The following is a 17526-nucleotide window of genomic DNA, read 5'->3' on the forward strand; positions in this document are numbered from 1 at the left end:
TTTTGCATTTTTTTTATAGGAAAACACTTGTATTATTATTTCTAACGTAATCTAATGAAAAATAGAAGCAGGCAAACTGGAATAAAAAGGGTGAGCATTGTAGGAAGTATGAGCACTGAGCAGGCAAAGAAAGTGTGTAAAGTTTGATAAGTGTTGAAGCAGCATATGACACATTCATAATGATCAGTACGACTACTACGGACAATATTCACATTTCTATAATAGTCGCCTCTCCTTCACTGCCTTGGGCAAGAAAGGGGTAATTTACCAATTGACACATATCTCTGAGGCAGAAGTCACTACCAAAAGAACAACCATTTTGAAAGAATTTTACATCCATAAATAATAGTATTGTTTAGAAATTATTTTAAATGAAAATGTTTTTAGAAGCTATTCTTAAACAATAACATTTTTTTATTAATATGTTGTCATCCTAAATAGAATTGAACATAAATTTTACAGAAATTACTTACTAACAAAATTAATGTCTATTTTTAATGGATACAATTTAATATCTCATTTAATTGGTTCTTACAATATCATAATTAAGTAACTCATTTATATATATATATATATATATATTACTTTAATTGTATAGTTTAAAACAATCCTTAAATGACACTTAAATGATAAAACAATATTTCTTTTTCTACTCAAGCAAGATTAATTATAAAAATAACCAAAGCTTAATTTTAAGCAACGTAATACTTCCAATGGTAAAAAAAACCTAAATAGAGGTGTCTAAATATTATTTTGTTTGCACAAATAAAACAGGTTTTGATAAAATAAAAAAAATCTCACAACACCCATTTTTTTAATAAAAAATAACAATTAACTTTTGCACGATATAGAGTAGCACGACGTCATAGACTCATGGTTCATTACATGAAATAAATAAAAAAGGTTTTATATTTATTTTCATTATATAATTTATTGAAGGGTTTTATATTTATTTTCTTTAAAAGAAAAAAAAGGTTTTAAAAATATATTATTATTAATACACAAGACCATAATTACATTCCCATGAGACAATGACCAATTTTATGGAGTAGGACACGTTGATGTTGGGAACATCCTTGCATAAAGCAAGTAGATATATATATATATATATATATATATATATATATATATATATATATATATATAAAGTATACTTATGGTTAGTAAAAGCTTAATGGGCAGAACATCCATTGCAGGGATGATTGCAAAAGCACACTTAAATAACAATTATCCAACTGTAATATATAACATGTACGTAATTAATGGCAAACACCAACAACCTTATATAACGAAGTTCCTGTTGTATCCGCAGATTTGTGTAAGATATCGGTATAAGTCCTTTAAAATAGTACTCTTACACGTCTCCGGAAGTTATTTGTTGTGATTCAGCATGTTTCCACTTTCCAACACTTTGTCCGTCTCTTGATATGTTCATCCATTGCTGGTTTTTTCTTTCTTTCTTTTTTGCTAAAAAATCTGCAGAGGGAAAGACTAATTACCGAGATAAAAACACGTATAATCGCTGTGTGTTTCAATTTATGTGATTGGTTCCCAGAAGATCATTTCTTACGTACCATCAGATCAACCTATGCTATCGTTACGTAACCATTTCGTTGTTTAGTTTGTAAATTGAGGATGGGTTTTCTTTTTGAAGCATCTTTCTCATTCGTATCTATTGCTTTCACAGTTCACACACTACAATCCTGGTGTAGAAATATAAATAAATAAAATTGGAAGAAATTAAAGAAAAGTGAACTTTCTCCTATTTGATTTAGGAGAGAAAAACGGCGAGTCACATAAAAATATCTCTACTCACGTGGAAAGAAAATGGAAAAGAAACAAAAAGTCTTGTATGAAATAACAAATTTGTTCACTTGAAATCCTTAAAATACTAGTTAACTGTTGTCTTAAATAATTTTCACACCGACAAAAAAAAAATCATTCACACACATAAATGAGAAAATCATTGTGGACACGTTAATAAAGTAATAACCGTTTTAATATAAATGAGAATGTTAATTAATTTTTTTTAATGTGTAAGTCAAGAAAAAAAAATAATGCATGTTCTGTCTCTTTTATCTATTATCTGTTACACCAGCAACACTTTTAAGTTTATATAATGATGCAAATCACTTACATAAATCTTTAACAGTTAGGATAGTCTTAATACGATTTAGATTCAGCAAAAAAATCTTAATACGATTTACTAGTATTGTATCTCCAAAATATTTTTGTTAAAATATGATGATATAATTCTCCATTATTAAATGGAAAAAATATATTTAAACACTCCAAATTCTAGTTAACATCTTGTGAAAGAAAAAAGAGAAAAAAATATATAAATACGATGAATGATATGATAAAAAAAATGAGAGGTGCAAATAAAGTATTCAAAGCAGGTATCATTCTTCATATTAAATTTAGCGTTTTGTTAACTAGTTTTCTAAGAAATTAAGAGGGGAAAAATTTATTATAAAAATCATAAAAAAAAACACAAATCGTAAAAAATATAATTTTATGTATTTTAATTAATAAAAATCTACTTATGAGTTTTTTAATCAACATCCTAAAACACTTGTTAGAATTTAGCATTTGTCTTTTTAAGTTTATAGAGCTCAACTGTTTTTATTGCAAGTATATTTTTTAATCACGGCCGATGCCAAAAGGAGAAATTAAGCCTTAAAAAATGGTCGTTGTTGGCGCGCGACGTGAGTGTCTAGAAGACAAGACTTTGACACAATATATTAAAATAAAAATTGAAAATATTCAAAAGGTTGATTATGGAATTTAGTTTGGTCAAAAAGATTGCAGTCGTCGGGCAATGGCAATATAAGGAATGGACGCTTCCTTGATTTCCGATTCATTGGCTTAATAGTTGAGTTTATCCCTTGCTATTGTTTTTACAACAGAATATGGCTCCCAGCTGTGTACATCTTTCTAATCCTTACCATCAATGTACCCAAGCTTGCTCCCAAACCACCAAGACTTCAGGTTAATTACTTATTTTTGCATGCATGTTATGCTTTTCTCCTCCATCCTCGATATGTTGATGCTAATATATATATATATATATATATCTCAAAACTTTTAAGGTTATGGCCCAAGTACTGTGACAGATGGTCAGCTTGCAAAAAAGATAAATAACCAAAAACGAACGTACCCAGGTTGTCCTAAAGCATCTAATCCTTACCACGAGTGTGATGACAATTGTTACAAAAGATTATCAGATTCGGGTACATACCCTCTTTCTCTCTCTTTATCTCATATTGAACCATTTTATTAGTGTCACTCTCTCTTTAAATCCATATTTCTCTTTTAATCTATAATCATAATAGGTTTTGTTTTCTTTATTTTATTCAATTTATAATTTTGATCCTTTATTTTAAAATTGATATATTTGATCTTTCTATTTTAAAAAATTTGTAATTTTGGTGTCTTCATATTTTAAAAAATCCACAATTTTGATTCCTATCTTTTAGAAAATTTATAATTTTAATTTAATCTTTAATTTTTTCTATATTTTATTTTTATTCTGTAATTAATTAAATGTTTTTTGATAATATCTTAAATAAATATGTTATGTTTAGAGTTTAATTGAACTAAAAAAAATAAAATATAAAGAAAATTGAGAATTTGATAAAATTATAATTTTTTAAAATAGAAAGACTAAATATTTCTAATTTAAAATGAAAAAATTAAAATTGTGTATTTTTTAAAATAAAAAAAATCAAATATTTTAATTTTAAAATGAAAATAGAATGAACATAAAAATCTAAATATTGAATCACATGAAACTAATGAGATTTTCAGGAATTAATTAATGAGTCATGATCTCGGTGGCAAACTCAAGATTTTTTTAATTTTACCGTCATATTGAATCTTTGTCCTCTCATTCAAATCATGTCATGCAAAATAACATCTCTGAGTTAACTTAAAATTGTGTGTTACAATCGGATTAATTAATTAATTAACTAGAAATGTTAGTAATATATTTTTATTATTGATTTAAATTTATTGAAAATTATAAATTTTGATGGGTTTTTTAACTCATTTAATGTCTCCCTTAATTTTATAATTTTTTATAAATTTCAATTGAGAGTAAAATGTGTGTTATAGGAAGATTATGTTAGAAAGTATATTACTAAGACTCTTCTTTGTTAATTTTATTTGGAAATGGATCCGATTAACTGAATGAGAATAAAGTTAGGTATCTTTCCATAAGTTAATTTGTTGCCATTTTGTTTGACTAATTAACTATGAATTAGTTTTATTTGACTAAACATTCTATGCATTCATGTTTTGTTTGACTAATTTGTGAACTATTAATGAGTTCACAAATATGAAGTCACTGTCCACGTCACAAGCGTATACTTCAAATGATGACTAATATAGCAAGGTTTTTCTGATAATTTTTTGTACGATGACTATGCATAAAAAGATTTAAATATATTTTTAATTCACATAAATAGGATTAAATTTAATCTTCGTTCTCTAAAAATATTTTTATTAATTTTAATTTTCACATATTACAATTTCAAAATAATTGATGTGCCATTAGTAAGTAATAAAGTGGTTATCAAAATTTAAAGGCACACAAATATTTTAGCAGATTGAAAATAAATTTAACCATCCATTGACCGTCCATTAATTCTAATTGCAGGTGCTCCTCCTCCTATAAAGCTCGTCAAGAAAAAGAAGTTAGGTTTGAAACCAGAACCCCCTGTTCTTGACAGTGTTCCTGCCTCAAAAGTTGGGGCAATTTACCTATCTGATGCTTCACCACAAATATCACAGTATTCTGAGAAGAAAAAAGTGGAGACAGAAAACAATGAGCACGTTTCTCCTCAGACACATATCCAAGCTGTAAAGGTAGGTAGTGGTCACTCTTGTGTCTCATGTCATGTATATATGCCTTGTAATTTAATTTTGAGCTAACTAATAGTGACACAAATTAAACTCAAATCATGCCTTGCATGCATATATGTGTTTCTTTTGCAGCCTGTCAATCAAAAAGACCAACCAATCAAGGATGGTGAGGACATTGCCAACCCAATGCCAACAGATCATGGTGAGGACAAAATTGCATCTCATATGCATAATGTTGTTCCAATATTCACCCACGTTGATGAAGGAGAGACCGAGTCTGTGACCAATTCTGAAGCCCGTCTTCAAGTTGGAAGATATCAAATAAAAGAAAGTTTTGTTTCCATCTTGCAATCTATCCTTCACAAGTATGGGGACATAGGAGCAAACTGCCACTTGGAATCAGTTGCTATGCGCTCATATTACATTGAGTGTGTATGCTTTGTGGTGCAAGAGTTACATAATTCCTCCTCAGTAATGCAATTAAGCAAGTCCAAAGTCAAAGAATTGTTGGCTATTCTTAAGGATGTAGAATCTGCTCAACTTAGTGTGGCTTGGTTGGCTAGCGCCCTCGATGAACTAGCTCAGAATATCGAACTCATTAATAGGTACCAGGAGGTAGAAGCACAAAAGGATAACTCTGGTGGCCAAGTGGAGTCACTGAGAGAAGAGCTAGAATCAGAGTTGGAAAGTTTGGCTCAGAAAGAACAGGAGGTTGCTAATATTAAAACACGAATTCCTGAGATCAGAGGTCGTTTGAGCCAGCTCGAGCTCGAGTCAGAAGAACTCAACAAAAGCATGCTATCTATCAACTCCAAGGTTGATAATTTGCATATCAAATCTTTGCTAGACGAACTATTATAACTGTTCAGCAAATTCGTTAATAAGTTTTAATGCTTAAAAATAGAATAGGTTACTGAATAAATGCATGCGCGGATCAATATTTTCTAGTTTTAGAGATTATACGAACACATACTGATCACTTACGGTAGAGAAATATGCACCTTCTCCATTGGATTTGGACTTTAATTGTTTGAAAACTTGTATCTCTGACTGTATACACATTTTATTCCTGTAAATTTTATGCATTTTTGTTTTTTGCTTTATTCTAAATGAGGAACTTATTTCGGTTTATTCTAAATGTATACACATTTTTTATTCCTGTAAATTTTATGCATTTTATTACAGGGTGGTACCTGTAATTAGTTATCACAGAGTGCAAATACTCAGTTTAAGAAAAGATGATAAACTTTAACCTTTGAGAAGTTTTTGTTTTCCTCGTAAGTCTCGTGATTATACCCTCTTCTCTTGGTTGATCGCACGTAGCGTATCATCAAATTATTGGATAAACTAGTCCAATGACCAGGGCTTGGATAAGTATAGAAGTTAAATTTTATATGATGAATTGAAAATAGTTATTTAGTTTAGTATTGTTACTTTTATAAGTAGTTTAGTATGGTTATTATTTGTTAAATTTACCTTATTATTTGGATATGTTGATAACATAAAGTTGAACAACCACCATAGAGGAACATGTGATAGGCAAATATATGGTATATAAACAGGATAAATCACATTATTTTTGTTAAGGGAGTAATTTTTTACTATCATGTGAAAAAATATATAATGGAGTGATATATGAAATATAATATATTTTTTTAATAGAGTAGATAGTATGTAGATGAAGTGACCCCTAAAGCAAGAATAATTGTGTAGGAGTCATAATATAAGAGAATTCAAGGGCAATGAAGTCAAAAAACCTGCAATGTAGATAGATTAAGCACGATAAACAAATCTCCATGATAACTACATACTAAGAAAAGAGAGCAGCTTACTTAGGTGGAATCTGTTCCTACTAACTAGTTAAATTACCGAAGAGAACCTTCTTTAAAGGAGAACTGAACCGAAACTCCCTTTCAAGGGAAGACAGCGGGAACTTGATTACGCACCTGGCTTACTCTTCGTTTAGTTACTGAAAGCGTTGATGAACAATCTTCCTTATTTTACAACTCAGATTCCTCCTGCATGGCTTGAAGCTATCCAACTTCAAGCTTAAGGGCTTTCGGAATTCCCTTTCAAGCTTTCTCGAGTCACCCTAACGTAACGGCTAAGACAAAGTAACTGGTCTTTCTTTAAATTGTATTTCAGGCAATAATTCATTAATCAACAACTTTGAACCCTACCATATATTAGTTATTGTAATTGGGTAAACTCTTGTCAATTTAATAATAGGAAATAAGTTAGATGATTAATAGAAAAAAAATATGACCAAGCCACCATTTAAAAAAAATCCAAATAAAAAATGCAAAATCTTGTGTCTCTTTGATGTGGGCATGTGTTAACGTAATAACCACGGTCTCCTCAGCACCAATCTCTCTCAAATAATTCACCAATTGTAAACAGGGGTTATCCCCAAAAGTATAGGTAACAGTTTGACCACTATGACCAAATAGAATTTTTAATTATGTAAATCTCATACTAAACACATAAATAATAATAAAATAGATAGAGATATTTTTGTATCTTAGATCTTTCATGATAGACTACTATAAATATAGTGCCAAGTCAACTTCATGAATAGCACCAATGACATCCAAAATATGAAAGAAAAAAGGGAAAAAAAGAGATAATAATTCTTATACATCCTCACTACATAAAACTAATTGTAGACAAAAACATAAGATACTGAAACTAATTCAAATAAATAGCATTACCAACTAATAGATTGTGTCGGTAGGTTCTAGCAAGGATATTAGCAAAATTAATAAAGTCATATGTCTTTAAAGGGGTATTACGCAGGTCCTGTTTTATAACAACAACGACACTGGTAAAAATCAACTTATATGAATGCAAACATAGCTTACACCGGCTCTCGTTGTTTACAATTTTAAAGTTATGCATCTTATAAGTGTTGTTCTTCTTTAGAGTAAATTTTCATATCTTTAACTCCTCATTTCTTATAAGGACATGAATCTTATCAACATGTGAGAACATAAATCATAGTCCAAAGATAATAATCCGAAAACATAAATTATTATAACATCATACAAAATCAATTATGTTCAAAGATAATAATCCGAAAACATAAATTATTATAACATCATACAAAATCAATTAACAACATAAGAAAGTTAAATAAGACAACATTTTCATCCATGATAATAATTTCAGCTTGTTTAGATTTATCTTTACTTTCAACAAATCACGGTTCTATGATTCTAACTTCAAGCTTCAATGTATCCTTTATGTTATCAATATCTCTTATGAAATCCTTGCAGCGTGTCATGCCAGGAGAAATGAAATAAATAAATAATAATATTAAAAGGAGAAAAGAAATCAACAACTAATAATAATCATCTTTTTAGCACAATCTGATCACATGATCAACCACAAAATCAACTCGTAAATTTAAGCCTTTTGTGCAATACCAAAATCTTTTGACAAAATCTTATAAAGAAAATGCTCACCTTTTGTTTTGTAACTACTTTTTCAGTAAATCAAAATGTCTTTTCCCACCTAAAGCACAACCACCAAATGAAAAACGTATCCAAATAGAAAAGTGAAAAAAGAAATCTTCCATTCTGAATATTAGAATTATTGTTTAGCTCTTTCATATTGCACAATTGAACCCTGTCTCTAGAAACCACAATTCGATCATTCACGTACATCAATCAAAATGTAAAGAGAGAGAGAAAAAAAATCTAGAGCCGACTTATTCTTATTATTTTATTTATTTTTTAACTTTTTCTTTTCCAAGCTCACCACATCGCTTCTCTCTCTTATCTTCGGCTCATTCTATTTTCCCTCTATCAACTCACTCAACCAAGCCCAATAACAACTTACAAAGCCCAATTTACTAATGTGCCCTGCCACGCGTTGCCCAACTTAAGAGGCTATAAATGAAATTTAATGTGGCTACAACTTTCTTATATGTTTAGGAGACTTGTTAATAGTATTGGTATCCAGAGCTTCTTTGGGGCGGGAGGGGACCATGGTAGCCCAAACTTTTTACTATTTGTCATTGAAATATGTTATTCTACACAGGTTTAAAAAAAACTAAATCATAATAATGCAAAATATACTTAACGTCACTGAATGAAGCACACATATTATATTATTATGTACCTAACAATATTGTGGCCAAACCGTTGTGCACTACGAAGGCATATATATATTAAAAATTATCTATATATTTAAGTTGTTCTTACCTCAAAATAAAAATTTCTATAGTATTATTAAATTTTTAAAAGTTTTTTATTTTTCAATTATTAATAGTTTTAAGTCATTCAATAAACATATCAACACTTTGATTGAAAGTAGTCTTTAGTAATTTATTATTATTTGTTATAACAATTTATGTTAATACACTACAATTTTAAGTATTTAGAATTTTATGATTTTATTTTTCATTTTCTTGCAAATTTATCTACGAAATATGTTGTGATTTTAGTAAAAATATGATTATTTTCTTAAAATTATTGAAAAATCCATAGTTGAATAATAGTATCCCTAAACAATGAATTAGTTAGTATTTACTCTGGTGGAGATAGTACAACAAGTTAATTTGTTTAAATTTTAAAAAAGATAACTTTAAAATAAATAGTTTTAAGGAAAAAAATAGAAAATTATTATTTATAAATAAAAATAATTTAAATAAACACATTAAAAAATAAAAAATTATTAATTTTATTAAAATAAATACTTATTTCAACAAATAAATTAATTCTGTTATATTGGCTAGTATTTTATCTCTCTGTTGCGAAAGCCAAACTAACAAGATGCCGTGGCAGTGCCACCACCCTTGCTCTTGGAGCCACGTGATCATAGTTGGCTAAGGCCTGGCTATTTCTTTTCTTCAAGGTTTTCAGCTTTCTGCTTTATCACTTTTTGTTGGGTATCAGTCCCACTCTTTCGAAAGCCGTGAACCCTTCGCTATGTGTAGCAATTTCTAGCATACTTTTCCTAAAGAGCCAGATGTGCCACCCCCCAAATTGCCCTCTCTGCCCCACTCTTTAACCACTTTCTACCTCCCCCTTCACACATTCATTATGCCATCTAAGTTCAAACAATTATTCTAGCTAGCCAACACATTTCTCTAATGACAAGCTAAGAAGGTTGTCAGATCAAATTATTTAAAGACTATGCTTTACATCGTGAGTTCTTCATGTTTTTAGTTTATGTTTTGTTTGCTTTTCATAATTGAAATAAATAAGTATAAAAGTGAGTCATTGAAGGGTTACTTAAATATATTAGAGTCAGATGTGTATGAGCTGATGAAACATGATATCTGAAATAGAAGATATCTCTAAGTGAGTTGCTTAAACTGTATCCATTAAAAATAAAAATGCTCTTTAAGTCTTTATTAGTCGTCTAATTGCTTTGGACTCTTGATTGCATGTAAACACAAACCCCTACCTATCTTGATTAAACTTACATTCATCGGGAAAATGCTGAAGTTTTGCCATGTTACATTTAATTTAAAATCTAGTTTTACTTTTGCATGAAGGTCGCATCAGTTATACTTAAAGATTTCTCCAAGACTCTCTCTACGTATTGTTTTTACGATGAAATCACTTAATTCCTTTTAGATATAAAAAATATAGTAGTGCACGAGAAGGGAAGATAGATTCATATCGTTTTGTGCAAACGAATTGTATAAAACGGTGATAATTCGTGTAAATAGTAAGTGATTATTTATCTATTTTCCAGCACCACCCAAGACATATTCGTTTTTAAATGCCCACATAAATATAGGGGTATATACCCATACTAGGTAGAAAATTCTTGGCATAATTAAACGCAAGGGGAAAAAGTTAACAAGAAGGATATCCCTATGCTGTGGTGTGCTGTGGCGTTGTGTTCACGAGAAGGAATTTATGTTTGAAGTGTGACCAGACAAAAGCAGATATTAGGAAGGAACAACAAAAGAAGAAGCAGCAGGGTCATGAAGGAACACGAGTATCCACACACACAGGGCAAGTAGAATATAATAAAAACAATAATGTAAATAACGGTCATGAATGATCATGATGATCTCTGATACAACAAAAGCAAATTAAGAAATAAAAAAATAAATAGTAAATTACAAAAGAAAGAAAAGGACGAATTGGTCATCATCATGGTTCTCCTACATCAAACGCATACACACATACAGAATGCAAACACAAAATAAAGGGTCTGTCTATGGATGAAGTAAACTAGTTGGTAGGGTTGCTCCTGAACGACCCTAAGGCCTTAATAGCCGCTGCTCTCAGGATGTACTGATGGTACGCCGCCGCCGCCAACGCTCCCACGAATGGTCCAACCCAGAATATCCACTGCAACCAAACGCATTTATTTAATAAACTAAATAACAGAATGATATGAGTTAGAGGTAAACAATAGATGCATACATGGTCATCCCAAACTTTGCCATTGTTGTAGATAACAGCAGCACCGAAGCTCCTTGCTGGGTTAATCCCGGTACCAGTGATGGGAATGGTGGCCAAGTGAACCATGAAAACGGCAAACCCAATGGGCAATGGGGCCAACACCTGCACAAATTAACGCCATTTTATTTGCAAACAACAACAACAACAATAAACATGAGTAAAGAAAAGAAACATACGGGGATATGAGAGTCACGAGCGCTTCTCTTGGGGTCGGTAGCCGAGAAAACGGTGTAGACAAGGACGAAAGTGCCGATGATCTCCGCACCCAGAGCACTGCCTTTGTTGTAGCCAGCGCTGACGGAGTTAGCACCGCCGCCGAGGGAGTTGTAGGAGTGCTTCATGAAGGCCTTCACCAACCCGACACCGCAGATAGCACCCAAACACTGCGCTACCATGTAGAACAGGGCACGAATGAGAGACACCTTGCGGGCCAGGAACAGGCCAAAAGTCACCGCAGGGTTGATGTGTCCACCTGAGTTATGTTGTTGACGCCGCAAAACGAAAAAGTAAGTAAAAAAAAAAAAAAGAAGAAGAAAGAAATGCAGAAGCGAAGCGGTGGGGGGTTACCAGAAATGCCGGCGGTGCAGTAGACGAGGACAAAGATCATGCCACCGAAGGCCCATGCGATGCCGAGAAGGCCAACGCCGTCACATGGTCCGGTCTGTTTTTTGTGGCCAATGACGGTGGCGACGGTGACGTAGAGGAAGAGGAGTGTGGCGATAAACTCGGCGATGAGGGCTCTGTAGAAGGACCAGAGCTTAATCTCGGCCAAGTCGATGAGGGGGGCTGGCGGAGGGTCTACGTAGTCCTTCCTCTGCTGGCTCACTTCCTTCGACATTCTCGATGAGCTGCGAGAGAATTCAAGCGTTGATGCTTTTTTATGCCAGAGTTCAGACAAGGGCAAATTTGGAATCAACAAATAAAGGGCAACTTTGGAAAGGACAGGGTTCAACAGCGTGACCATGTGACCGTTAATCATCTAATGGGTCCGCCCTCATCTTGTCAGGTCAGCCTATTACAACGCTCATTTCTCTTTCTCTCTCATTTATTATTTTTTCTTTGGCAAAATTGTATTTTTCATTTTTTAGTTTATCTTTAATTTTGAATTTGATCTCCCTATAATTTAATTTATAAATTTAATTTCCTAATTTTATAAATTCCTACAAAATTAATCTTGGAAATCTGATTTGGACGTTGACGGTTAACCTCAAACGTTAACTACCACGTGTCAACATCTGAGTGGTTCCCTGTAAATGTTTCATTTTTTGTAGGTAAAATTGCACTTTTGGTCCCCCAATTTTACTCTAATTTCGATTTTGGTCTCTTTATAATTTAATTCACACATTAGCTCCTCCAATTTTATAAATCCCTTTATAAATTCAGTCAAATTTCATTATTGGAGAAGTTGTATTTCAAATTTCAAACAAAAATATGATTGTCATACATAGGCCATTAAGCAGTCGTATACACATAATACCGCATGGGAGAGCGAAAAAAGAAAAAAAAAAGAAGGGGTTATTACAGAACCTGTTAAAGTAAGAGATCTGAAAATTTTAAACTCGGGTTAAGATTTATGTGTCAGTTTCTCAAGTTGAAAAACCCCAGAATTGGAAGAGAGACAAAGAGTGATTTTTCTCTAGGTTCCAAGTGAGTGAAAAACTTACGATGAAAAAGAAGTGCGAGATTTATCAAGACCTACCATGTCTCTAGCACCAGTGACTAAATCATTCAAAAGACCGATTTTGCAGGAATAATTTATAAAGAAATTTATAAAATTGAGGGATCAAATGTGTGAATTAAATTATAGGGAGATCAAAATCTAAATTGAATTAAAACTGAGGGACCAAAAGTGTAATTTTACCTTAAAAAAATGGAGTTTTTACATGGAACCACACTCAGACGTTGACACGTGACAGTCAACGTCTAAGATTAATGGTCATCGTCTAAATCGGATTTACAGGATCAATTTTACAGGGATTTATAAAATTGAGAAATCAAATTTATAAATTAAATTATAAAGAAACCAAATCTAAAATTAGAGATAAAGTGAGGGACCAATTTTATAATTTTTCCTTTTTTCTTCTAAAAATACGGTTTCTAATATCCGAAAATCATAGAAATATCTCACCTCTAAGTACCAAATCAAATCAAATTTCAAAGTTTCCGCTGAATAAAAGGATGATCCAGTTTTTTCTGGTCAGTGATTTCTCACCTCAACCCAAATGTTTTTACTGTGGTCCCTATTCAGCCAGACTGAGCACCACCGTCAAACTTGCCTCTACGCTGCCATCTATTGAATGCTTTGTCCTTGTCCATCAACGCCACGGCATCAATGTTTTAATAAGCACAAAGATTCAGTGGGGATACTTACCATTGAAAATGATGTCTTTTCCATAAATTATATACTCCTTTCTAAGTTGAGAAATCACATGTATTACGCAAATACTTCTTAACAAATATTATTGCTTGTCACGATATGACATTTTCTATTAATATGCAAAGCGTAAATAAAATGTTTTTTAGACACTATTATCTACGCTTCATTTATTGTTTGATTCATGCAAGACTAAATAAACAGGGTTGGTATCATACAATTGATTAGGGTGAAAATACGTCAAATGGCTTATATCACATCTACATAAAGACTTCACCTAGCTTAACTTATTTATTAAAAAGATTAAACTTATTAATAATGTATTACGCTGATACTTTATTAATGTAATTACATTTTTTTATGACAATTTTTACGCTCATTTTTTTCATTCTTTGTCAATTAAATTCTACTCCCAATTATTTTTTTTTTAGCAAGTTTTATCCCTAAATTTTATTCTTATTAATGGACAAATGACAAAAAATAAAGCTTACAACTTTATTCAAAAAAATAAGAAGTAAAATACATCAAATTAATTTGTTGAGGGTATAATTTATCAAAAATTAGGATAAAAAATGTAATTAAAAATATTTTTTAATTTAATATTTAATATTTATCACGTGTGAATAACTTTGTTCCTCGGTTATATTGAACTTTTATGTCTACATATGAAACTTTTTTTACTTTTTTCGAAGGTGTATAAAGCAAGTAATGTGTTGAACTTCACACCAAAAAGTGTTGAAGATGATATGAAAAATGGTTTCATTTTGATTAAAAGTGATTCCAGGTTATAAAATATGCGAGATACAATAATTATATGTGATATTGCATATGATATTAATTTACGTTTAAAAAATAAAAAATATTTTTTAAACTCTAAATACAAAAGGAAAAGTTTGGCAAAAAAGAAAGAAAAAGGAAAAACAGTTCTACAATTTTTTTTTTATGTGAAACATAACATAAACATGATATAAATAAAGCACAAAGTAATAAAAAAATTCTGAAACAAAGAAGCAAACATAAGATAATCAACCAACATATTATTGATCGAGTGTAATTAAGTTTCATCTCCTTAAAAGGTCTTATATTTAAATTTTTTATGAATAAAAAAATATAACTAGAATAAAAAATCTTGCTAAAATTGATCAATCAAAATTTTTAAGAAAGATTAATCATCAACAAGATAATAAAAAAACTCCATACAATTATCATTGTGGAAAAGGCCATAAAATATTCTACCAGAAAAAAATTAATTCAAATATATTGATAGTATGGCTGAAAAGAAATCCTGAATTATCAAAGTTTTTACTTCAAGACAAAAGAAATCGATATATAATTAGGGAAGAAAAACATATTTCATCCAAAAAAATTATATTTATATTTAATTTTAAATTAACATATATATATATATATATATATATATAAATTGCCTCTAATGATTTTCAAAAAGAAGAGACCAAAAAAACGAGTGGGAAATTCTTTAAGAAAAATGTAAATCACATGAAATGGGAATCCATTTATCCAAATAAAAAACAAAAATATTTGATAGACATTTAAATATGTTATTCAATATCTAGAGAGAGAATAAAAAAAAGTGAAAAAATTGTAATTATGATAAAATTTATGATATGCTTGGAAGAGAGAAATAAAAAGAATTAAGAGATGTTAATAAGGAGTTTAAAATAAAAGATAATTTGTGTATTTTCATCAATAAAAAAATTATTAAAATTGAAAATAAGACAATTTATCAAGAACTCAAGATAAAGTTTGACTCGAATTTTAATTGAATAATTTGATTTTTTTATACAGTAATACTGTGAACTAAAATGATTACATGATATTACTATATATTATTGATAAAATATAGATGACAAAATTTAAGAAGGTAAACTTCAAAGTATAGAAAAATTAATGTTATAAACACTCGTTTAAATATTAGATGTTTTTTAACTATAATAAATTTAAATTTATTTTTAGATATATTAATTTTAGTATAAAGTGTGTATCAACAAAGCATTCTATCCATTTTATATATAAGTGTCATTATTAAAACAAATTTTTACACGAGTGACATCGATTAAATTATTATCATTGAACGTATATATCATCACTAAAATTATTTAATTTTAAAAAAATAAATTTAAAATTTATGATATTATACTATTATCAGTGAAAATTGAACGGAAAGAGTATAGAAAGTGAAAGGGTGGAGGACATGTCATATATGAGGAGCAATGGACATAATATAAAAGGATGACGTCATCGTCACGTGACATTAGCTGGCATGCTACTATGCTATTGCTAATTGCTGTCCCTCGCAGCTCTACAGAATATTTCTATTTATGGATATTCATTTATATAGAGTGTAATAAACATTTATTCATTGTAAAGCGTAACTTTTTTACAATGTTTAATTAAGCCTTTTATTTCTAAAAATGTTTCAATATAGTTCTTTATTTTTTTTTTAAATAAATGACGTGAATGAAACTTTAAAAAATAAAAGTGCAAATTTTTTATATAAATAAATAATATTGTGGCTAGAAATGTTGACAACTAAGATAAATTTTATATCATAATTAATTAATTCTCATTTTTTTCTAATTTTTTAACTACAAATTTATTAATTAAAATTTAATAACCAAACCATTTCAATATCTCACTAAATGATAATTCATTAATCATTATTTTACAAATTGCTAATCCCGTCGAGTTTAAAAAAATCATTTTGAAAATTCTTTTAAAATAAGATTAAATTACACTATTCTCCCTTAGAGTGTATGTATTACATTGTATTTTGTTATGGTGAAATATACAATTTGATTTCTTAACGTTGTTCTCTCTTATTTTTCCTAACAATTGTCTTTAAAAGCAATGACTATAAAGTTGATAAATAAAATGTTATAAATGTGATTTTGATATGTTATAAGTGTAAAATTGGTTTACTATCAATCAATTAAAAAATATTTTTGATATAATTTTTAAAGTAATTATTAAAAATTGTTAATTTAAAAATAGATGACAATCTTATAATAATGACAACATAAAAAACAACTACATAAACAATATATTTGAAACCAATCTTATATTAATAGTATTCACAAGTTAAATTAAGTTTACCTAAATTCATTACTCTAACAAAATTATACAAGTTAAATTGTATTGGGTTTGTGTGATCTTGTTAAACTCAAACAAAACCAACCTGATTGCAAATAAATTAATTTGAATTGGGTCAATCAATTCTAAACTTTTAAAATTATTTTAAATATTCCAAGAAACATAATTTATTTTTCTTATCAATTTTAACACATTCTGAACATATTGTATTTTTTTAGTTAAATTTAAATGCACGTTCTAAAGATACTATATTTATTATTTGAATAATATTTTATAAGTAACAATAAGTAATCCTCTTAGCTAAATCTACGGCTAACTTATCTTACTAAACAATTAATACTCAAGATTTTTTTAAACTTTAACATATAATGCTGCAATTTCTTTGACATGGACATTAATTTGTTGTTAAATTAGTCACAAACATGTCATTAAATATTTTGTATTTTATAATTATATGTATACATTAAATTAAATAAAATACCACATCAACAAATTAAATTCACGAGTTCAAAAATAAAAAATCACCTGTACATTAATAGATTTAAATGGATTAAGTTAAATTCAACCCAAACACTTAAAAATCTGAAACTAAAGTTGATTGCTCAATTTGAGTTCAAAGATTGATTAGTGAACACCCCTACTTTATATTGTTGTTTAATAATGTGATATTACATTATTTAACAAGTACAATATTTTTTTTTCAGTGGTCGAGCATCAAATTTAAACTCTAACAAATATGTGAATCCT

General features: G+C 29.5%; 2 protein-coding genes across 2 annotated transcripts; one reads left to right on the forward strand and one right to left on the reverse strand.

Annotated features, from left to right (window-relative positions):
- Nucleotides 1-2868: 2868 nt before the first annotated feature.
- Nucleotides 2869-5969, forward strand: LOC114408389. The gene is made up of 4 exons (XM_028371426.1): nucleotides 2869-2991; nucleotides 3093-3233; nucleotides 4661-4869; nucleotides 4999-5969. Exons 1-4 carry the CDS (start codon nucleotides 2913-2915, stop codon nucleotides 5725-5727), a joined length of 1158 nt encoding a protein of 385 aa, XP_028227227.1. The 5' UTR covers nucleotides 2869-2912; the 3' UTR covers nucleotides 5728-5969.
- A 4857-nt stretch (nucleotides 5970-10826) lies between these two features.
- On the reverse strand, nucleotides 10827-12181 carry LOC114408390 (aquaporin PIP2-7). The gene is made up of 4 exons (XM_028371427.1): nucleotides 11862-12181; nucleotides 11471-11766; nucleotides 11256-11396; nucleotides 10827-11180 (listed from the first exon to the last, which is right to left on the reverse strand). The coding sequence occupies exons 1-4, from the start codon at nucleotides 12130-12132 to the stop codon at nucleotides 11061-11063; spliced, it is 828 nt and encodes a 275-aa protein (XP_028227228.1). The 5' UTR covers nucleotides 12133-12181; the 3' UTR covers nucleotides 10827-11060.
- Nucleotides 12182-17526: the final 5345 nt, after the last annotated feature.

This window comes from Glycine soja, chromosome 4 (genome assembly GCF_004193775.1).
Source record: "Glycine soja cultivar W05 chromosome 4, ASM419377v2, whole genome shotgun sequence".
NCBI lineage: Eukaryota > Viridiplantae > Streptophyta > Magnoliopsida > Fabales > Fabaceae > Glycine > Glycine soja.